The sequence below is a fragment of the Rattus norvegicus genome, chromosome 1, assembly GCF_021556685.1.
Source record: "Rattus norvegicus strain SHRSP/BbbUtx chromosome 1, alternate assembly SHRSP_T2T, whole genome shotgun sequence".
In the NCBI taxonomy this organism is placed as follows: Eukaryota; Metazoa; Chordata; class Mammalia; order Rodentia; family Muridae; genus Rattus; species Rattus norvegicus.
In genome coordinates, this window is record NC_141534.1 from 27292883 (window position 1) to 27317343 (window position 24461).

Below are 24461 nucleotides of genomic sequence, written 5' to 3' on the forward strand. Positions count from 1 at the left end.
ACACAATAACCTTTGATCCAATTGATAAGATATCATTGCCCACCTAAACACACAAAGCCCTGAACATTCCATCCCTTAAGAACACTCACAACAACCTGTAAATGTGTAGAGGGGAATCTTAACATCTGACTCCATGTTCTCTCCACTGCTTCTCCTTCTTGTTCCAGTCTCCTCCCCTCTCTAAAACCTTTCTCCCGCCCATCCTTCCTTCTCGTCCAGTGACAGGCCTCGTTCTATCTTGTACCTGCCTTCCACCTGTATAATGACACCATCCTACAAGCATTCTTATGAATTCTGCTTGCTACAGGAACTAATAAGTGTCCAACATGTAAATAATAATAAATGTCCTAGAATACATCTGGATAGAAAGTTTTGGGAATATGGGAGAAGGAAAAGGCAGAAGCGATTAGAAAGGTTATTAAATATTTTAATGTTGAGTTTGCCAACATAGGTAAGCGTGATTTGTAGTCTCAGCCTGTCACGCTTTCTCTAATACCTTGAGTTTAGTTTATGCATCTTTACCTGGGGGTAAATAGCACCTCTGCTCTAAGGGTGTGGTGAGGATTGAGTGAAACCACACATAGAAAGGACTAGCACCGTGACTAACATATCGTCATGTTCCACACACACCAGCCACCTCTGTGCTCACTACTGTTAGGCAAGGGAGCAAGGTCAGCAGCCCTGAGTCAAGAAAGGAGGAGAGTCAACAAGAGCAGAGGTGGAGGCATGGATAGGGCAAGAAATGGATGGTAGGAATAGGAGAGGGTGAGATGGGCCGCTTGGCTTGAAGAAGGGCAACAGGCTAGGTTGTTTAGGTCATAGTAAATCACTTGAGTTAGAAGTATGTTGATGACGTAAAGACCCCTTGGGACATCAGAGTCAGAAGTGATTTATACAGGTCATCAGTTGTAGGGGGTTGTAGGAAGAGAGATTTCTAACTTTATATTAGTCATGGTTCTTTCTCTAGAGAAGAACTGATAGAATTTATTTATCATCTATTTACCACATATCAATCTATCTGTATAAATATATAATATATATGAGAAAGAGGTAGATAAAAGGAAGGAAGAAGATATAAAGGAAAAAGGAAAGGGAATTTACTGGAGTGGCTTATAGGTTGTGGCCCAGATACAGCAACATTAGCTGTCACCCAATAGGAAGTCCAAGAATCCAGTAGTTATTCAGTCCACTGGAGGCTGACTGTCTCAGCTGGTTTTCAGTATACACCGGAATCCCAAAGAAGGCTCTACTGACAGTCAGTGAGAGCGAGAGCAAGCAGGCAAGAAGCAGAGACCTTCCTTCCTCCATGTTCTGTGTGTAGGCTGACATCTAAAGATGAGGCCAGATTAAGGGTGGATTTCCTAACCTTGAAAGATCCAGATTAAAAGTGTGTCTTCTCACTTCAAATGATTTAACTAAGGAAAATCTCTTATTGGTATACACATTCACTTGGGTTTTAATTGATTCCACTCGTGACCAATCAAGAACAGCCATCATAATAACTAAACTCATTGTAGTGAAAAGAGTGAGAGTTCTGTTTCGGGTAGACAAGTAGAGAGGAACAGTTTATCACCAACGGTCAGAAGCAGCTACTCATAGTTTATTGAGGCTCCAAACTCCCCTCTCCTCCCAAGTGAAGACGAAGAATGAGCCACTTTTCATTCTGACTCAGTTTGAGTTGAAGGCCGTGCATATCAACACGGGGAACATGTCAACCGCACCTATGTGGCTCCTGAAGGTAAAACTAATAACAGCCCTTCACTCATCACAATGCTTATTAAGCTCAACCGGGGTGATTTGCACAATGGTACTGTGACTCACCATCAGATAAAAGGATGTCCTGGAGAAAATCTTACAGCTCTAGGACTTTTCCAGCCTTCTGTAATAGTCATAGGCCTCTGGGTAATCACAGTCCTTAAAGCTGCACACATATGCTATTTCAGTATGTGGTGAAAATAATTTCCTAAGGGCTTTCAGAAGGGTAGGATAAAATGTGCTTAGTGTTCCTTCTGATTGAAACGACAAGAGGATAGCTATCTATGTGCAAAAATATTCCAGGCTTCCCCATGAATGTGAAATTAGTATTCTCTGTTCTCCTTTCTACATTCCCCCCCACCCCTGCCTTCCTCCACCTCCCCCCACCCCCAACACATCATCTCTTCAAACTGACTGCTTACAAATGAGAAGCAGGCTGCCAGTCAGCCACCAGGGTCAATGTAGCTCCTCACATGGACTAACTTGACTGACGCATAGTCAGTGTTAGCAGATGGCAGAAAACAAAGGTAGCTTTTTAAACATTGTTGCACAAGAGAGAGAAAAATGAAGTTGTCCAGCCAGGTTTAAGGAAGCTACTTAAACAAAGGGTATGTCGCATATGTTAACCTTGAAGTGTTTATTGGTGCGCGGTGGTGATGCAAGCTGGCTAGATTTTATGAACACATTTCTTTCTCCCTTTGTTTTTTTATGAGGGCCCTTGCCATACTTACCTGTCTTTCTTTCTTGATTCCAGAAAACAGCTAAAGTTTTAGAAAAATTTCCTGCCCTTTACTTCTAACAGTCAAATATTGAAATTCACCTGATAGTTTATCATAAATATCATCATATTTTACAATCATCATCATCATCATCATCCGGACCTCCAGCTGACATAAACTGACCTCAGTAGTGTTTACAAGTGAGTTTGTTTGTTTTCCCTTCACCACATCGCCTCTGGTTTTAGAACAAACCCGATTTCGGGGTTGACCAGCACATCTAGGGCTGGTGTACACTGCTCAGAAGATGCTCAGGAACAGGAAGGGTTAGGACCATGCCTTTCTTCTCTTTTACCCTCTGTAAACCTGCCTTCTCTCGTTTACTCTCCCATTTGCATAGACCCAGTGAGGTGCCACAGTGGCCTAGAGATGAGGTAACTCAAGACAGAATTTTCCTATCCTCTCCCCTTTAAACATTAATGAAAAGTGGGCCTGGGACTCAGGCACTTCCCTAGGCCTTGCTGTCTGACCTCAGAAGGAGTCTACAGAGTATTTCCAGGTGAGTAGTGAAACTGTGATCTTGCATGAGGGAAAGGGGGCTCTTTGGAGCAATCCCCTGTTGCATTTCCCACTTAATGCTACACTGATCACCACTAATCACTGCTGCGGGGTGGAGGAGGTGACGGAGACCGCAGTGCTGCTCCTTGCTACCCACCCCAATGTTTTGGGTTCCCGAATGAAAGACACACATGCATACACGAGTGCGCGCGCGCGCGCGCACACACACACACACACACACACACACACACACACACACACACACAGCCTTTATATTTTAATATGTCTTAAACAGCTCAATGGCTGGGCCACTTCCAAATCTTTATGTGGCTAACATTCTCCCCTCCGATATTCCTAAATTATTACTTACTAAAACCTATATTCCATCTTGACTGCCCTGAACCCAGACCTGCAGCCCTCTTGGATTATAGGGATTTATAGAGTCTGTTGATTGGAAAAGCAGCACGGTTCAGGGTAAGCTAGCTGAATGCCCTCTCAGTTCTGGCTGTTAGAATAACCTGTTTCTGTGCGTGCTTTCAGGGCCCAATCTAGTACTCCAGGTGGACTGTGGCTAACAGAGGGCTATAGCACATGTTACAGCAGCATTCTGCCCATTGTGCAAGACTCCAGTCTTCCTTGAAACATCTTTTCCAGGCCCTGACCTGTCCAAGCTTCTATCTCGGCAGATTCTGCAGACTATGATTATATGACTGCCCGGCTTCATGCCTGTCTGCTTCTAGTAAGTTCATTACGGACAAGATATTCTCATTTTATTCTATGTCAGAAACGTTAAAAAACAAACCAGTATGTTAGTACCTGTCACTCAGGTACTATATGACTTTGCTGCAAATGAATTGTTTCGCTATTGAGAATATGTCTAAGCTGATGCTAGAATTAAGTCCATCATGGGAAACTGAGGTAGCTCTCATCTTCAGAGGGATTTATGTACGCATGGATGTTGTCTGACATCTTGAGCGTAATATGTAATGATTTTTGTGATTTATTTAAAATTATAGGCTGGGCATTGGCTCACTGGGTTAAGTGCTTGATGTGCAAACTGGAGAACCTGGGTTCAGATTTCCACACCTACATAAAAGTTGAAGACGCAATATGCATCTGTAATCCCCAGCCTTGGGGAGGCTTGGAGAAAGACTGATGCCAAGGACCTCTGGCCAAGCAGCATAGCCAAGTGGTGAGCTCCAGGTTCACTGAGAAACCCTGTCTCGAAAATAAAAGAAAGGGCAAGAGAAGAAAACATCAAACATTGACCTCTGACCTCCACACACAAGTGCAGAAACCCACATGAACCCACACATACACATGCCATACATATACACAAATAAATTGCTAAAATCATATATAGGAATATGGGAATTTAGTGAAAACTTATCTGCAGTTTTCTTTATTTTAAATTCTTATTCTTGAGTGTTTTGGGGAGGAGAGGCTTGATGAGTTTACAGGAAAGCATCGCTTGCTTAGGGCAGTTGAGTTTAAGTGTCGGTATGGCAAGGATTCCCGCAAAAGGAGATGGATTTGTAGTGTCAGAAACATGAAGTTAGTTCATGCAGAAGGGTTTACACCTTATTCAAGATGATACTAAAGTGTCAAGAAGATAAAATGTTTAGAAAATGTCACCTGGTGCTGTGGCAGTGCCACATCAGTGTTACGTCAGCTCCTGGGTTTAGTCAGATTCCTTTTACAGAAAACTTACTAATTGCCTGTGGTTTATGCTATTAGCTTCGAGCACCCAGGAGGCAGATGAGGACTTTAGCCTCAGAGAATTTGTAGACTCTTGGAGAGATTGGATATCTGTACACCTAATATAAATTTCCTGGTAAAGGTCCTAAATATGGTTGGGAAGCACAGAGAAGACATTTTGAAGCAATAAGCTTCCTCAGGATATATCAATGGAAACATCTTGTTAATTAGATCCATTTCAGAGGAAGCAAAGAGGCGATCTTTCTCAGGCCACCTCAATGAGGTTTCCTAAGCATGTCCCCTACACACACACACACACACACACACACACACACACACACACACACACACACACAGGATTGGGAAGGACGAGAGCAGGCTCAGGGAGAAGCAGACAGTCCTGGGAGCAGGAGCAAACAGGCCAATGTCAGCTGTCTTCTCCATGGATGTGCACCTACAGTCTTCTTGTCTGCTGCCACAGTGAAGGCCTGATGTATGTGAATCCCATCTTGCACCTAAGAAGAGAAGAGACAGTTTGCTTCTTTTCATTAAAGAGGGAATAACCTCTGTGCCACAACAAATGTCAGCTAATCCTTAGGCAGCTTGTCAACCAGGTCAACCAGTAACTACATGTATTTGGGAGAAGTTCTGGGCCCAGTAGTCAAAGAGATGAAGGGAATAGATTGGTCCTTTTGAAACTTTAGCATGGGTATGTGTAAGGACTATTCCTTGTTGTCAACTTGACTATATCTGGAATGAACTATAATCACCTGTGATCCAGATCTTGAGGCTGGGAGACACAAGTTTCTGACCTGGATCTTGACATGGAGATCTTGAAGCACAGTGGCTATAAAAAGCTTAGGGCTCAGCAAGGTAGTACACGACTTTAATCCCAGGAGAGTAAGGCAAGATCTCTGAGTTCAAGATCAGCCTGGAACAAAACAAGTCCCAGATCCAGGCGTGGTCTGGGCCACACCTTCTGCTGGAGACCTGCATAAGGACATAGGAAGAAAAAAGATTTACTCTTCTTTGCCTGCTTGCAATTACTTGCCAGCACATCTGTAGGACTCTACTTCTACAGAAGGCCATCTGAAAAACCATCCGTGTGGGACTGAGCGACTTCTGCGTCCTTGGACTTCCCATTCGCAGCTAACCATTGTTGGGGAATTGGATTACAAACTATAAGTCAACATAACAAATTCCCTTACTATATAGAAACTATCCATAACTTCTGTGACTCTAGAGAACCCTGAATAATATAGAAGTTGGTACCAAAGTGGGGTATTCCTATGACAACCTGACCATGTTTTGGGGAGGACTGTGGAAGGACTTTGGAGCTTTGGGCTAGAAGAACCATTGGGTGTTAAGAGCTCTGTGGGATGTTCTGTGGGCGCTTGGAAGCTAATGTTGAAAACAGTGCAAAGGATCCATCCTGGCTTGTAACGTTTCAGAGGGAAGATTAAAGACTTGTCAGGGCCACTTGTCAGGTTGTTTTAGTTGTGAAGATTCTGTGGTTTGGTTAGCTGGGGCTGTGATTAACAAGACACCAGAACTCCTAAAGCGAATCTTTGCGTTACTGGGACTGTTGATGCTGGTCAGCTGGAGCTAAGAAATCAGTGGAGATCAAGAAGAGACCAGCATCACTGAGGGGAAATCTTCTGAGAAGTGTTTTCTGGGAGCACAGAGAGGCTATGTTCCAGTGCCCCCAGCTGGAGAGCAGGTATCACATCTCACATTCAAACCAGTCCCGGTGGGAAGGAGGAACTATGATGCATCTGTGTGAAGATAATTTTATTCCAGAAGGCAAACTTCATGTGGTGGGCCTGTGGTTGTGAACTGGCATCTCCTGAGGGCAATAGCTGAACACGAGGCAGCGTTGGTATCTGCATTGATATAAGGCTGATTTTGAGTGTGGTTAAGGTCATAATGAATAAGGCATCGTGGCATCTTCAGACAAAAACCAGGTCTATAACTATTCAGGTATATTCTCTGAGGTCAAAGTTGCTATCGTCCTATATTATTTTAGCTCAGTATGAATTTTTATTATTCATAGTTACTTCAGATCTTGCTTCACAGTGGCTCTCTCAGTTTGTCTCCAAATCTGTGTTGGTAAGAATTAGTAGGACTTTTTGTTTTGTACCACATTCTCTGGTGTAGGCACCAGGTGCCTGACTCCTTCACTATGATACCTTAATATAATTGAATATTCCTAATTATCATTGTTCAAAAGCTGTAGATGTAATTCAACTTTTGTCTATAAGAATCCTTGAGCCATTGTAGTGTCCCACCTTTGTGAAGTGTTTCCTGGTCTCAAAGTAACTATACATTACTTCTTCTATTCACTAATAAATACAATATAAATCTGATTTAAAACCCTGCAGGGGAAGGAGACAGCAGTGTATGTTTGTCTGTGTCTGAGTATCCGTGCGTACAAGTATGTTCATGCAGAGTTCAACGTTAAGCACCATCCTCCTTGAGCGTTTTTGCTTGGCCGTGTACTACATCTTACTCACTGAGCTAGGCTATACTGGACGGCCACTTGGTCCCGGAGTTACAGTTACAAGTGTGACCAACCTCTATGTCTGGCTCTTGCTAAACATGGGTTCTGGGGATTGAACTCAGATCCTCAGGCTTGTTGTTTTATTTCCTTTAAAAGAGATCTTACATCTTCTCATCTGATGATGCTAGAATTTGGCGCTGGAGTTCAGGGATTCGATGGTGCGTTTATCACACCATAACACGAATGAAGAATACTGCATGAAGCAGAACACAGCACTGCCATTCTAAAAAGATAACTTCCATGCTGAGTGGACGTCAGATGTTCCCAATGAGCATACTCCATACATTGGCATTCACCACAAAGGCTTCCTTCTGATGGTGTCCTAGTGCCACCAGCAAGTCCACATACTGCACCTCTCTAACAGGACCCTCAGTGCTGGCTCAGCAGCGTGGCACCAGCACTGTGCTTTCCACTTGTGCGTTAAGCAAGCCTTCGGCGAGAAAAGCAATGGAAAGACTAGAAAGTTGGCTCGGGGGACAGGTGAATTGACAAATGGTCAAAGAGATCAGATGTAGTGCCTTCAGGATTCATTCTGTGCTTCAGTGGGGGGAGATTTCAACAACCAAATTGTTTTCAAAATGAAAACGCCTCATGCTTAGTTAATGCCTGAGTAGTCTCTGAACAACAAACTATCCTTTCAAAACGATGTTTTCCTCTTTCAGTAGCAGAGTGTTTCTATTTTAGTGGGAAGCTTTTCTGGTTTTGGGAAAAATATGTCAAATAATAAGCTTTTGGTTAATTTCCCAAAGCACTGACATTCTTATCTTTGAGGCACTATGCTGGTTAATTTTTTTGTCAACTTGACACAGGTTCAGGCTGTCTGAGAAGAAGAAACCTTCACTAAGAAAATTTCTCCATCAGGAGGGCATTGTCTTCAATAATGATTGATAAAGCAGGGCCCAGCCCACTCTGGGCAGTGCTACCCTAGGTAGACGGTCCTGGGTTATATAAGAGCAGGCTGAGCAAGCCAGCAAGCGTGTTTTCCCCTGTGGTCTCTGCTTCAGGTCCAGCTGCACTCCCTTTTCTTCCCTCCATGACGGACTGTGATTGGAATGTGTAAGCCAAACAACCCCTTTCCTACTGAAGCTGCTTTTGTTTATAGTGTTTATCACAGTGATAGAAAATACTCAGTATGCCTCATGGGTACTAATGACTGTTTCTCTTGCACAGATCCAGTGTCCCACTTGCCAATTCATCTGGTGTTTTAAGTGCCACTCTCCTTGGCATGAAGGTGTTAACTGCAAGGAGTACAGAAAAGGAGACAAGTTATTGCGTCACTGGGCCAGTGAGATTGAGCACGGGCAGAGAAATGCCCAGAAGTGTCCAAAGTGCAAGGTGAGAGAAGCCTTAGCAAGAAGGGAGTGGCGTCCGCATTTAAAGGGACAGTACTTGCAGCATGGACGTGGATCATGTGCATAACTGTGATCAGGTGTGAGGGGGCTCTGCCATTTCGTTCTTAAAGAGTAATTGGACTGCGTATCAAACTGAACATACAGTCACATAAATGGCGACTATTAGTGCCATTAGCATCCATCGCAGCCTGACATTTTTATCTTAAGATTTACTTTAGAAAGTTATGTGTGTGATTGAAAAGAATTTGTGCTGTCTTCCAACAAATTTACTCTTAGGCAACCATATTGGGCCTTATTTTCTTTAAGAATAATTTTTTTAGTTACTTCCTTGATATCTAGCACTAGATAAATGAAATTTAAATTATTATAAAAAATAATAATGGTGAATTCAAATTGTAGCAATAGCATTTTATAAACTAATAAATTATTGAGCATGTAATGTTTCGCTGTGCCAAATTTATATCCAGTCTTATACATATAGGCAGTAAGTAGTGTAGTGTGACATTTGTGCTGTATACTTAGTGACAAGAAGAACTCTTTGAGAGAAGTCCTTTCAGTGTTACTCAGGCTGAACTGGAACTCCTGGGTTCCAGTGGTTGTCTTGTCTCAGCCTCCATAGCTGGGACCTCCAGACTAGCCTGACTTAATTCTTGAGGTTGGTCCCATTCCAGTCTTTATGTCTGTGCTGAGCCAATGGCTCTGCGTACATCAGTGTTTGCCCCACTGTAGAGCAGGTATGAGATGAGACGGCTCGCCCTTCTCTTGCCTAGCACTCCATTCAGAGAACTTCTCAGTTTCAAACCCAGGCCAGGCCAGTAGGTGCTGGGGAGCTACTCACTCTATGGAACACTTTCCTCAGGAGTCTACCTCCCATCTTAAATAGTCATAAAAGCAATTTCCACTTAGTATGGCTCTCAAACTGTACCCCGAACACATGGCCCCGTGACATACAGAGGAGGGTACCATCCGTATCCTAACCTAACAGTGAGCGGAAGGACGGAGGAAAAGCAGCTGGTTACTCACCGCGGGCTCTAACAATGGCTGCAGTTTCCACGAGTACAGATAAATAGCTCAGAGACCGTGGGGAGGGCGGTAGCCCATAAAGCAGGTAAAGAGGCTTTCAAAAGGACTGCCCTTTAAACAGCCCAAAGGAAGGAGGCATGGGGCCACCCACATGACGCCTGAAAACTACCATAAAGCGTAGGTCAGTGTAAGTCATTTTTATGACTTGTTTTGACTGCAAACCTGTTTATTTCCTTCCATATGTGACTTTAAAGCTCTATATTTTCTGATTTTGTTTTGTTTTGTTCTTGAAATCACTACCCCTCTTTTTCTTTTTTCCTACTAGGAATTAAGGAGAGAGGTTTGGTGAGTTAGTGTTTTATACTCTAAGAGCACTTTTCACAAAATATCCATTAAAATTTACAAATATGAAAAAGGAAACCATCTGAAAGAGGTTTTTTCAGATTTTTCATATACAATGCTTCCAAATGAACAATTCATTTTCATGTAAATAGACTCAATACTTGTAACAAAATGTATTTGAATTTTGTTTTTACCAAACTTACTTATATTTTTGCATTCTGTTGTTGTGTTTTAAGTTAATTTTATAGTACTAATAGTAGTTTGTATTTTGTGTTCATTTCTAAACTCATAAACTTGATAGGATTTGGGGTGAGAGGGAAAGCACCCTACTGCACCACCATATCCGCTGTCTCCACAGCCCATGGCCTTCTGAATTCACTTTTATGACGGGCCTTAGTTCCCGATGTAACCACTCAGACATTTCTAATATCAGTAAACATTTCTGGAACCTGTGTCCTCTCCGCTTAAGTGTCCTTTCCCTGATGTTTGCTTTCGTTTGCCATACTACACACAGGACATGAGCAGTGTGTGCATGGATACATCTTCGTTCCCGTTTAACCGGTGGCATGTGCTATTGTGAGCTACCGAGTGTAGGGACGCAGGCTCTCCATATTTGGTGGATAATGTCCCATTACTGAATTCTAAAAGCACTGAAACAGCTTAATTCCCAGAAATGTCTGCAGATTTCTGGTGAGCTTTTCTTTCCTATTCAGAGTTCAAGAATACTGTTACTCATTTGCAAATTTAGTAATTGTGACATACATCCTCATACTGGCATTTCCTTACTTGCTTATAAGCTAAATAAGTATTCACGTTCTTTGGTGTTCGTCACGAACTCTTACATTTTCCGTTTGTATCAGTTGACCATTTGAGTGGGCTAGGCTGAGGCGTTCTTGTTTGCATCAAATTCTATGAGCTCTCCATTTCAAAAATTTTACTCCTTTTATAGAATATTTTCTCTGCTTGTTTTTTCTTTTTTTCTTTTACTTAATTGACTTGCACACATTTTTAAAAGTTTTATTTGTCTGAATTCTTTCTTTGTACATACATACAAGCACACACAAATATCATGCACACATATATTTTTATTTACATGTTTTCCACATGCATTTGCTTGTAAGCTTAAAAAGTCGCTTATCATCCAAAAGTTTGATGTAAAAGTTTAATACAAGTGTTTATTTTCTTTCTTTCCTTTTAGCTTTTGACATACCAATATTTTAACTTTCAAATTTTAATCTAACCATAACTTATTTAGTGTTTATTATTAATCAGACACTTAAAATGATTTTCCCCAATTGAATCATGTTGGTTCAACTGTATTTGTCAAATAATTCTGCCCTACCAATTAATTTCTAATTCTTGCTAAGCCAGTGAGTGTCATCTTATAATACATAATACTGTCTTCGCTGGGATCTCCAATCGTGTGGCTGATGAGTAGACAAATGAGGTCCAATGATTACGCCTAAGTGAAGCATCATTCAAGCAGCATTAGAATGTGGCTGTCCCTGCGTGAATCATATGTGAACCTTGTGGGAAGTGTGTTAAGTACAGCAGGTTCTTCCTCTCCTTCACTCAGCAAAGCTCCTCTCCCACTGTGAGATGCCTTTGCCTCGGGTGGAAATCACAGTTTCATGCTACTGTGAAAAATTTGACTTCTGTAAATAAATCAAAATTAGTATTTATAATTGATTTTGGGGGCCAGCAAGATGAATCAATAAATTCAAGGCACTTGCCATCAAAACTGTTAAACTGAGCTCAGTCTCAAAACTCATGTGGTTGAAGGAGAGACCAGACTCCTCGGTCTTGTGGTACAACCTCCATACATATGCTATGGCATGCTCATAGGTAGACGTGGCGTGCATGCACACATGTATAAGAATAAAATATATTAAAAAGTATAATTGAATCTAATATATATTACAAATAAGCATTGGAAGCTCTTTCCTATCATTTATGATCAAGATATTTACTCATAAGTCTAATTATTGTGTATTGGGGTAAACATACAAATACAATTCCATAGGTTACTCATTAATTATTTTATGAGATTGTAGAAATGTCTTATTCAGAGTGAATTTGTGTAACCATTTTGATGAATGTCATTACCACTTTGTAATTAATTAATTAATATATACAAATATAGGCAGGAGCTCACAGAGTTCAGAGAAGGCATCAGATACCCTGGAACTAGAGTTAAAGATGGGTGGGAGTCTCAGTGTGGGTGCTAGGACTCGATCCTGGGTCCTGTTCCAGAGCAGTAAGTGCTCTTCATTACTGAGCCACCTTTCTAGTCACATCATTGCCTTCTTTCTTCCTCGTCCTCCTCTTCCTCCCGCCTTCTTCCTTCTTCCTTCTTCCTTCTTCCACCTTTATTCTTCCTTTCTTCTTTTCCTTCTTCCTTCTTCTTCCTCCTCCTCCTCCTTTTCTTCTTCTCTCAAGACAGTATTCTTTCTCACCACGTGGCTCCTGGTGGCCCATATCTTGGTTGTAGAGCAGACTAACCTGAGACTCACAGACCTCCACCTGCCTCTGTCCCCCTGCCTTCTGAGTGCTAGATAAATATGTGAAGCAGCCGCCCTCCCATTTCTACTTTGAAGGCAGAGATTTATTTAGTAAATTATGACACAGCATTCTTATAAAAATGAATTTTCTTTTTGTCTAAGTTCAACTCCAAAGAAAGCACGAGCTTATTTCGTCGGCTTCCCCTTCAGCTTAGTCACAACACAACAAAACATATTTCACAATGAACTGACCTTTAAATTAAATGTAACACAAGTAAAGAAATTAAATGTTGTGTGAGTGCCTGAAAGTTCATCTTAACCGAATGTATGTGATTCTAAAGTGAGTTAAGATTTGATAAATTAAATAAAATTAAAGTTGAGGTGCATATTTATAAATAATAAGCACGTGTCAACAATATAAAACTAAATAAAATCACTATTGTTAGAGGTTTCACAGCCACATCTTCTTCAACATTAAACCATCAGGGAAGTTGGTAGCTGCTGGCAAGTATTTAGGTTTTGAAACAAGGCATTTGATTCTCAATCGCGACTGCTTCTTAAGACCATGATCTAAAACAAGCAAAATATTTTATATTTTATTTTATTGTCCTCACCCAGGAGTAATTGTTACATGCCTGCCGTCTCCAATCAGAAGGCAGAGACGAACCCCATTGTTTCTAAGGCAGGACTCCTGCCCCCCCCAAACATGCCTTTCCCACTTAGGATCTTGGAAAACACAGTAGCACATACCTTTGTTTTACATCATACTTTGAGGCAAGTGCAAAGCAAGCGGGAAGTTGAGTCAATCACACATAATTATATGAAGAAAGCAATGAGCCAAGACAGCATCTCTTTTCACCCTTGTAAAGCAAAGGCTGAACTGTTCCTTCTCTGTTAAATGTGGACAGTGAGTCCACATACAGTCATTAAATCATCATTGGTAATACTTAAACTATTCAGACTTGCTCATAATTAAAAATAAAATTCAGCCAGGCATCAGGAGCCCTGTAGTGTCATGTCCTGTGGCGTTGGTTAGCTCACAGACAACCCTCTCCTGTAACTTGTACACTGTATATCCTTTAGGGACTTAGAATGTCTCTTGGTTTAGTTTGCCTACTTTTTATGTTTCCTTCTTTGGGTGAAGGCCAAGTTTTGCTCAGAATTCAGAGCTTACTAAACCAAAGTTGTGTTGCTTCCAAAATTATTGAGGAATCTTTTTTGGCGGTGCGTGCGGGAGGCAGGAGTTAAAAGGGATTTCATGTACCCACCTCCTCCTGAGCTACTTTCTTCCTTAGTGTTGAATTGAAAAGCTGTTTGCTTAGTCATTATGGCATGTAATAGACATTAGTCACGTGACCCAACCAGGTGATTTATAGCTGACAACTGCCATCCTCCTGCTACAGAAATGAACTTGTGCCTCTGTTTGAGCCATTTTATAAGACATAGGAAAGAACTAATTACCTGGGAACCACATGAGTTCTAAGGCTAATGTGTAACAGGATTTGTGAAATAATATGAAATATGAAACAATGGTAGCTAAGTAACTTATTCTAAGCCAACACATTGTTTCAGAATGAAAAGACAGTTACTTTTCTGCTTTTAAAGGAATTGTCAAGGCTATAGTCAGGGGTGCTCTGAGTTATAACATACTTGTACATGCACACACAAGCTGAAATACTGATAGGTAATGCTAACTTCTGATACGCAGTCTTTATTTCCCCCTTATACTGTTAACACGTTAATAACAATAACGGTGCTGTATGTTGACATTTGCTACCACACTCCAGTCTTTGTGGTAGGTAGTTATCTTACAGTCACCCCACAGCGGCTGCCACATGCTGGGATTCTGAGCATGTGCAGACAAACCCAACCACAACTAGAGTTCTATGAGAAAAAAGAACTTGCTAAATACATATTACATTCATTTTTAAATTTTTTTCTTTCTGTTTTTCTTTCCTGCCCTCCATTTTTAAATTGTGAATTGATCTAATTATAAAATAGAAGCAAGTGACACTATGATAATACAACAACATACACTATAATATGTAAATATGTATTATGATATTAAAAGAGATAAGGAAGCAGGCAGATACATACATGTATTAATACTTAATAAACTTTGCAATTAAGATATCAATATCTGTCCTTTAATAGTATTAAATGAAGGCAAAAAGGTGTATACATATGTCTAAACATGCTTACATGTGTATATACATATATGTATATGTATATAAAAGCTTATGTGTATGTGCAGTTATACCATGAGAACAGTCACTAATTTTAAAGCTATGCAACCATGTTTTGGCCTTTAATATAGAATGAAGTAAGGCTCTAAGTTCATATACAATCAATATCTTCAGTAACATAATAGTAGTATAAATTAAGAAAACATGCTCTTTGAAAACTATATAAATAGCTTTGTGTTTATACATAAAATAGTTAGGGTCTAAGTTCAGACATTATAAGTAGATTTTATCTGTATGAATATCTAATGCACTTAAAAATTATATGGCAAGCGTCTTATTCTTCCAGGAGACCCCAAGGCAGCATCGGCCTCATTTGTGATAGCCAGGTGTCTCCTGCCAAATAAAAGAAGAATTCTGACCTCTCTAACAGGGAGTGGAAATGGCCATTGAGAGTCGCTTCTAGTAGGTGTCTATTGACACCTCTAGAAAGAGATGATGGTATGAGCTAGGCTAGCTGTCCCAAGGCTGAGAAGAGAAGGATCAGACAAATCATCCTAGACCTACATCTCCGTGAACTTCATGATTTGTCTGACATAGGCAGTTAAAGGAGGTTAATGTGTCACCGTTGACATTTAGTTGTGTACATAAACTTGTGAGGAAGCTGTCAGCTCACTTGCACATGGAGACAAGATACAGCTTTATCTTGCTATTGTAAGAGAAAGTGCTCTAGAAGGATGGTGACTTGAGTTTTGCTTATTTGGGTTGGAAGTGACTAAAAGTCCTATGTAAATGACAACAGATAGTTGTGCAGACCTAAAGGCTAAAGGCCAGGTCCACAAATGAGATAAAGAAATGAAATAGAGTGGAGGAAGAGTGACTGACGTGTGGAAAGAGCTCACCCAAAGATCTCGTATGAAGTATTGGGAGCACGAGGGCCAGGTGAAGCAGTGCAAACCCAAGAGAGTTCAGAGGATGAAAGAAGAGAGGTCACCTGCCGATGGTGAGACAGGAGGTAGTAACGGGCTGACTAATGACACCAAGTGATACAAGAAGATAACCGCTGAGGGGCTGGACAGATGGCTCTTCCAGAGGTCCTGATGGCTCACAACCATCTGTAATGGGATCTGATACCCTCTTCTGGTGTGTCTGAATACTAAAAATAAATAAAATAAATCTTAAAAAAAGAAGATAACCATTTAAAACTCGTTCACTGGGTTCAACCATTGTGTGTAACATCGTGGGTACCACTCATCTGCTGCTTCATAAGTATTCTTGGAGAATGAGTGTGTGCGAGGATGTGTAAGCTCCTTAACACAAAAACAAAGTGATGCACAGAAGGCAGGAGATGTGGCTCAGCACTTCACTGCAAACCTGAGGACCAGAGTTCACATTCCTACAACCACGCAACAACCCCATCCTCCCCTGTAACCCTAGCTCTTGCGTTACAGGTTGCTGCTGCTTGCTGGCTTCCAGCTTAACCAAGAAAAATGAAAGCACTGGGTTCAAAAGAAGACTTCCTGACTCAAAGGAACAGCACAGAAGGGTTGAGGAGGACACATGTCTCTCATGCCCTCTGCTCTCATACAAAGAAATGTATGCACCACCCCTCAGCCCCATGCATGCACACACACACATGCTCACACACACACGCTCACACACACACACACACACACACACACACAGAGAGAGAGAGAGAGAGAGAGAGAGAGAGAGAGAGAGAGATGCAAATACAATACTAACAAAAGTAAATACATGAATGAATAGATAAATAAAAGTATGTATCTGGGCTAACATAGACTTTATCCGCCAGGGCTTAGGCAGGGGGATGCAGATAATTAGGCTGTAGAATAAGCAGCACTTGGCTGGTGCATTCAGAAGTCTGGTGCTGAGAACAGTGTTCCGCCCTGGAACTCCACTCAGCGAGTACACTGCTCTTGCTTTTCATCTCCTAGATTAAATGTCACCTCCTCAGATAAACCTCCTCTTGCCCTTAACACCAGATCAGGCTCCTCCTCCATTAACCGTTCTTCCCACACACACTCCTTCTCTTCATAGAGTTTTTTACGGCTTAGGAGACATGCTTTTTGTACAATTGATTATCTGTCTACACTTTAAATTACACAGTCCTTTAAGAGTAGAAGCCATGAAAGATGGCTTTTATCAGCAAGAAGGTAATTGCTTGTTGGGCAAAGGACTAAGTAGAAGACAGCTGGATGTTTCCAGAACATGAGTTCTGGTGAGGAAGAACGGAGACATGACTCAGAGGAACAAGGGCTTCAGGAAAATGAGAGTAATCTCTGGCTAGACAACCATGGGGAATTAATGGATGCTTGAGGAGTCCAGAGCAGAGGGAAAGGTTGAGAGTGAATGTGAAGATGAGGAAATGGAAGTCAGTGTTTTCTGAGGATGAGAGGTACTGTGGTAAAGGAGGAAGATGGTAGTGAGGGGCTAATCAGTTCCGAAGCTCTATAGAAATTACACAGTGTTCATACCTACTTCAGACTCTTCCCTTCCTCATAAACGAAGACAGAAGCATGCATAAAGCCTTCTGCCGTTTACTGAAAACAAATCCAATGGAGACAAGGGATCATTGGTGCTGACGATGTTAAAAAGCTAACATCACAATGGGAGAGACCAAACAACCATGAAACCAACATCCTATTTATTTTTAGGAACTATGTCTGACAGGAAAAGCAACTGCTTTTCACTCATTTGGTCTTTAACTTCTAGTAATTGCCTGACAGTAATAAGCTCTTACCTATTCCCCCTTGGCATTGACTCCTTGATGGCAACTAAACTCCCATTATATTTATTTTGTCTTTTATTTTATATTGCTTTTTAAGACAGGATCTTACAGTGTAACCAAGGCCATCCTCATGCCTCACACTTCCAAGCACTGGATTACAGGAGTCTATCACTAATTAGTATGTTTTCCTTTGACTGACTGTTGAGGAGATCTCGTTAGCTACAGTTGTCAGTTTGAGTACAGCGTTATTTGTGGGCATCTCAGTTGGGGAACTGTTTTGACCAGATTGGCCTGTGGGCATATCTTTGGGATGTTTTCTTGGTTATTGATTGATGTGGGGAAGTTGAGCCCACTGTTGGTGGTGCTACCCCCTTGACAAGTGAACATTTTTAAGAAAACTGGCTGAAGGATAATACAAGGTTCTCCTATGGGGTGGTCTATGAACTGTCAAGCCACAGGTTCTTGATGCCAGGTATGGGTTTCATCCTGTCATGCAGGATTTAAATTCAACCAGAAAGTCCTTGTTTACTCTCATGACATCCATTCCACTATTGTAATGGTGGCCATGTCTTCCAGGCTGTCATAAAGAATTTATATAATCATATTCATCACTTTTGCACAACTGGGATCAAACCAGTTGGTACAAGCTCTAAGATTTGTTTTGACTCGTGGTTGTAGGGGGTTCAGTCTGTTGTAACTGGAAGGTGTGGTCAAGTAGTCGCATCCATGGTGGCAGGAACGTGTCTAAATCATAACATACCAGAAAGCAGAGAGTACAACCAGAACCAAGGCCTGGGCTGTAACCTTCAAAGACCCTCTCAGCTCGTCCCACTTCCCAAGGTTCTGTAGTCCAAATACTTTTCAGAGCTCGGGTAGGAATAAGAACGATGGTCACACTGTGTGGTTAGAAGTGGCAGGAGCAGTCTCTGTAGGTCACCAGTGATGCGGCCACCTTCTCACAAACACCACAGACTGTTTGTTATCTCTGTCTCAATGGATCAGTCAGTCCAAAGGTTGACGGTGGGTGCTGAGTGCTTAGGGTGGATTTCTCACATGCCTTCTAGGACCTTGGAGTGTGAAGGCTTAGAAATGGTTCACAAGTGCCTTGGCCTATACTACTGGAGTTTTTTGTTGTTGTTGTTGTTGTTGTTGTTGTTGTTTGCTTTTGTTTTGTTGTTTTCTTTCTTTTTTCTTTCTTTCTTTCTTTACTTTTTTTTTTTTTTTTTTAGAGAAGGCCTCGTGCAGGTCAAGTTAGCCTTGATTTCTCTCCTAGTGGTGGAGAAAGATCTTGAACTTCCGGTTCTCTCACCTCCCAGTCCCCTGCGTGTTGGCAGTACAGGCCTTTGCTCAGTTCATGAGGTGCAATTGATTGGATCAGGCCTATTCGCTGTACTCCCAGTCCCGGTCTGAGCGCCATCTTAGTGCCACCTGGGATGCATGGCTGTGATCTCCTTCTTATTCACAAATAGGCACAAGAAGTGTGGTCACTGGGCCAGCAGCTGAGACTAGGAGGCCTTGTATCCAGGTTTTTATTGACAATTTACATCTGTCCTTAATGAGGGACCCTCAGATAATTGATAGGCCATACAAAGCCTGCATAGACAAAGTCTATGGACCAGCATAGACAAAAAGAAAACTGTATAGCTGTGAAGGGGGGAGGTGACCAGTAGCAAGGATCATCAGCTTTGGGTTAGTAGGGACCCCAAAATGTAACTGCTCATATGCCCTTGACCACATGCTAACTCTGTGTACTTGAGGAAAAAGAGTAGAGTCATAAGTGAAATACGTAAAGTTGTAGACTCTGGCAGCAACATACCTGCTAAGAGTCAAACAACAAACTCTGGCAGGTTCAACTCTTGTTTTAACTATAAAATTCCCAGCTACATTAAAATATTCCCCAGTGTGCATTTCCTAAAGCTACATTACAAGTTCATAATGGTAAAATTAATATTGGAAAACTTATAAATATTAATATAAACAAGTTGAAAATGTCACTCTGGGATACTCATAAGACTTTTAATTTCATAAAACTGATATATTTTACTTCTTGACATATTTTACTTTTTAAAGACATTGTGTTTCCCTCTGTTTGTCCCTTTATCCAGATCCATATCCAGAGGACAGAAGGGTGTGACCATATGACTTGTTCACAGTGTAACACTAATTTTTGCTATCGATGTGGAGAGAGATACCGCCAGCTCCGGTTTTTCGGAGACCATACATCAAACCTCAGTATATTTGGATGCAAATATCGCTACCTCCCAGAGAGACCTCACTTAAGAAGATTAGTTCGAGGGTCAGTCTGTGGTGAGTAGCACACACGCTTGCTCTTCCCTGCTTCCTCAGCATCCGAGGAAGGACAGTGAGCAGCAGGGTCCCAGGCATGAGAATCCCGAGGGCTTGCTATGTGCCAGAGATTCTAGTAGGTCCTTACCATAGAGGAAGAAGAGAATCACTCCCCTTGTGAACAAAATTGGAAAGTTAAGATTGTTAATATGACACTCTTCCATGATCAGCACATCTGGAACACTGAGTGAAAGTCAAGTGGTGAAAACAAGAATATCATATTAATTTTTGTATGGACTTAGCTGATATCTCAACACAAGGATTGCCATTGACTCTTTCTAAATATGTACAGTACAGCATGAAACAGACAATGATGAATAAACACACACACATACACACACATACATACATAGACACACACACATACACACATACACACACATACACACACACATACACACACATACACATACACACACATACATACATACATACATACACACATATACTTATACACACATACACATACACACACATACATACATACACACAGACACACAGACACACACACATACACACATACACAGACTCACACACATACATACACGGACACACACACACATACACACATACACACACATACACACACACATACACACATACACACACACATACACAGACTCACACACATACATACATACATACACACATACACTTATACACACATACACATACACACACATACACACATATATACACAGACACACACACACATACATACATACATACACACATACACTTATACACACATACACATACACACACATACACACATATATACACAGACACACACATACATACATACATACATACATACACACATACACTTATACACACATACACATACACACACATACACACATATATACACAGACACACACACACACACACATACACACACACACACACACACACCAAAGCAATGAACAAATAAAACAGTAAATCTAGAGATACAATCAATGGTTTATTGTAAGAGCAGAAGTTAAATAAAATTTTAAATTAAAAATCTTTAAATAAGATAATTTATGACTGTGAAAAATTATATTTGATGATTAAAAATGAGGTCCTAAGAGAATTATTCTTGGAATAAGAATAAACTTGCTTACCCAAGTCAAAATCATCTTTAAAGTAGACCTAACCATGTCCTATACTGTCAAGTTATTCCTCCTAAAGGCAGGCATGTGCTCCTTGAACTCAGTGACGGTTGGGAAAGTCAGTGCTCTTGTTACTTGACGGCTGTATTCTGTTGCTGTGAAGAAAATGTCTTAGCGGGTACTTTAAGAAGATATACTACTAAAGAGTCTAAGCCAGGGCCAAGGAAAGAAAAGCAGACTCTTAAAATATGTAAACCTTGGTACTATATTCTAGATTCTTCCCTACAGCTCATTGGATGTACAAGCACTGAGTTTTGTCATTGATGTAAAGAAAAAAAAAGAGTATGTCTAGGTATTATGTTAAACGAACAATGATTCATTTCTAAATTTACTAAATATTAAGCAATGTTGTTAAATTGATATTTAAAGCTGTGTTTTTTCAATAGCTAGACATTGAATTCCAAAACTTTTTTCTATGAATTAAAAAAGTTAGTTTTTTCCTGACAAATTCCCAGCAAATGGCTGTTGTCTTTCATTCATTGGTCAATGACCATAACACAGATGGTATTGCTGTGTGATTCTTAAGTAACTGTGGGTCCACTGCAGGCTTCCTGTTCCCTTCACACTTTTGTGACATTTCGTTTGTACAGTTATGTCAAAAGTCACAGCACAGGAACAAGACATAAGTAGCTGTTGGGGTTTTGTCTGCGTTGCTGCCTTCCAGAGTCAGGGATTCCACTGGTGGCTTCTGGGCCACAGTTACACGTAACAGTGGTGATTATTATCACCAATCAATTATTCATTCAGCACAGAAGCCGCTGGTCCTGCCAAGCACGCCGTGCCTGCCAGCACGGATCTGTCTTACAATGCTTCCTGTTAACATTTGTCTCAGTGATTCACTTGGGTCACTTCCAGCCCATCACTTACTCAGCAGCTGTCTTCAGTCTGCTAGACATTCATATGACTTCCCTCTTTATCTAGCAAGTCAATACAGCGTTTTTCTTAGACACCGGCCTGGTCAGACACCCTCATTGGTCCCTACCAGCTCCTCTAACTTGGTGAGCTTAATAGATTGTTTGCTGAATCACTCCATCCTTAATCATTCAACATTTTGAATATTGAAAGTAGGAGGAATCTAAAGGAAAAAGCACAAAGAATGAAATGTGTCAACGTAAAAGATTATAATCTTATTTTGGTTATAAACAATAAGGGGCCTGTGGGTGTTCAGCATATGCCCATGGCTTTGTGGCACTGCGTTCTGTGTGTCAGTTCTACATGTGCCCTTACTTGTACCTGTGCTGCTGTAAGGATTACTGTAACTGCTCGGTAACTCAGCAGTGAGAACCTTTCATCTTTATCCTTTTGTTTTCCAGCTGGAAAGCTCTTCATTGCGCCTCTTATCCTGGTTTTGGGATTGGCACTAGGGGCCATAGCAGTTGTAATTGGTAAGAACATGGCATATTTCAAATTAGACTTCTCCATGGCAGTAGGGACAGTGTGAGTGTACATAGAGTAGCGTGAATCAGTCAGTGTGTGTGTGGTTTCTGCTCTACCTTGCTTCAAACAGCCATACAGCTTGGGATGTGTAAGTCATGTTTCCTATAGAATGTGTTTATGAGGCTGTAATATAGGAACATATAAAGGACTAGTTCTCAAGCTTAGCATGGTATAGCTAGCCTGTAGAGCTGTTGAAAACACACATTGCTAGATCCTACTGTCAGTTTCTAGCACAGTGTGCTAGCTGGACTCAGGAGTTCACATTTCTAAAAAGGTCCCAGATGCTACTAATGCTGTTAGCCCATGGGCACACTTTGAGAAGCATTGCTTTAAAAAATTTCAACTTAAACATTCTAGATAAAAGCTACTTTGATCATTATTCCCTATAGAAAATGGGATGCTTTTGCTGAATTGAATGATTTTCCACATGTAAACTTCTCCTTCCAGATAATGAATGTGTGGGGCAGAGAGAATTACAAAGTATCTCACATTTAAGTCATTGTAGTCAGTTGGGACTTTATAGAACAGATGTTACTATCTGTTCTATAAGTAGAGGGACTCCGGTCTCATTAAAATCTCAAACTTGTTAGAACAGGAAACTGTGTGTTCTTAAATGCAATATTATAACAACAAGTAATGGAATGAATATTATAGTGTGCAAATTATAGGATTGTGACAGTAAAGACATGGACATAAAGCTATATGGTTCACTAGAAAACATTGTTTTTTGTTGTTGTTTTTAATTAGACTTGTATAACTGAGGGTGATAAAGGGGACAGAGGACTACAGGAAACTAGAAAGAATGAAGTCTTACAAAAAACACATCCCATGTATTTTTATGTTGTGAACTATTGATAGTGATTGTTGTAATTAGTTTGTATATAAGTAAAATTAGGAAAATTTAAATATATATGTATACACACACACACACATATATATATATGTATGTATGTATGTATGTATACACACACACACCCCTCAGTGCTTTCCTACCTAATTGCCTTCATTTTTTCAATTTCTAGGTTTATTTGTATTTCCTATATATTGCCTTTGTAAAAAACAGAGAAAGCGATCACGGACAGGTATGCACTGGTAATCCACAGAGGACTTCACATGACGTCAGCTGGTACCAGGAGGAGCCGTGCAGGGTTGTGCACCTGTCTGTGAGTTGGATCCTTCAAACCACCAAGAGGAACCTGTGCCATCTCGTGTCCTGTGGTTCTCTGCAGGCCACAGTGCTCTAGCTACGGTGCACTCCCATGGTATCCTGTCCTTTCCCTAAACAATTGCTGCTCTGAAAAATGAAACGGTCACTTTCGTTAACTATAGACATTTACATAGTAACTCTGGCCTTTGTGGCTCTCGGAAGAAAATACTTTGAGAACAGGGTATCCTCAGATGTGTTTTGAGGACACCTCACAGGAGTGTTATTTGGATTGTCTGAACCTTGTGCTTCCCCAGGCTGTCTCTGAGACTTGGTATGCATAGCTGAATCCTGCCCGTCTCAACAAACAAAGCCACTTTTCAGAAGATAAATCAAAGTTCACCAAATGCACCTGTTGTCATCTGTAACCCAAATGGTATAGTCATTTTGTTCTTTGGATACTGTAATTGCTTTAAAAAAAAATCTCAGCACCCAGAAGGGAATTAATGAAACTAAATTGATGAGAAGAACCTGAGTTCCTGGTGCGTGTATGTAAGGATGTGAATGTGTGTATATAAACACGTATTAAACCAGGCTCCGTAACCTTGTGCTCGTCCATTTCCGTGTCTGTTCTCATACAGCCTTTCAGCCATGATGGTTATTTCCGTGGGCCTAACTTGGTAATGTACTGAATTAAAGCCAGTGTCAACAACAGGTTGTTTCCATGGTAAATGTCTGTTTCTTGCCCTTCCTATGGTCCCATGCACACACGGTGATGTATGTAATGTCACTCTGAGACATACACTAAACTTTGTAAACTGACAAAACTGAACGGATGGTTTCAGAAAGTCCCCAAGTTCCCGACACTTGCTCTTTTCAGATTCCTTGGATTTTGACACACATACTTTAGCCTGTCCTGGGGTTATTTAATAAAAACAAATCT

At 40.9% G+C, this 24461-nt stretch overlaps 1 protein-coding gene and 1 long non-coding RNA gene across 2 annotated transcripts in view; one reads left to right on the forward strand and one right to left on the reverse strand.

The window, feature by feature from the left end:
• Positions 1-24231, forward strand: part of Rnf217 (ring finger protein 217) — a 91874-nt gene extending 67643 nt beyond the window's left edge. The window contains 4 exon segments of the mRNA NM_001106204.1: positions 8458-8622; positions 19543-19744; positions 22251-22322; positions 23397-24231. Coding sequence (NP_001099674.1) covers positions 8458-8622; positions 19543-19744; positions 22251-22322; positions 23397-23470 — 513 coding nt within the window. The 3' untranslated portion in view covers positions 23471-24231.
• On the reverse strand, positions 4008-9837 carry LOC148006892 (uncharacterized). The gene is made up of 3 exons (XR_015644901.1): positions 9663-9837; positions 5498-5717; positions 4008-5242 (listed from the first exon to the last, which is right to left on the reverse strand). It is a non-coding gene; the product is annotated as an uncharacterized LOC148006892 (long non-coding RNA).
• Positions 24232-24461: the final 230 nt, after the last annotated feature.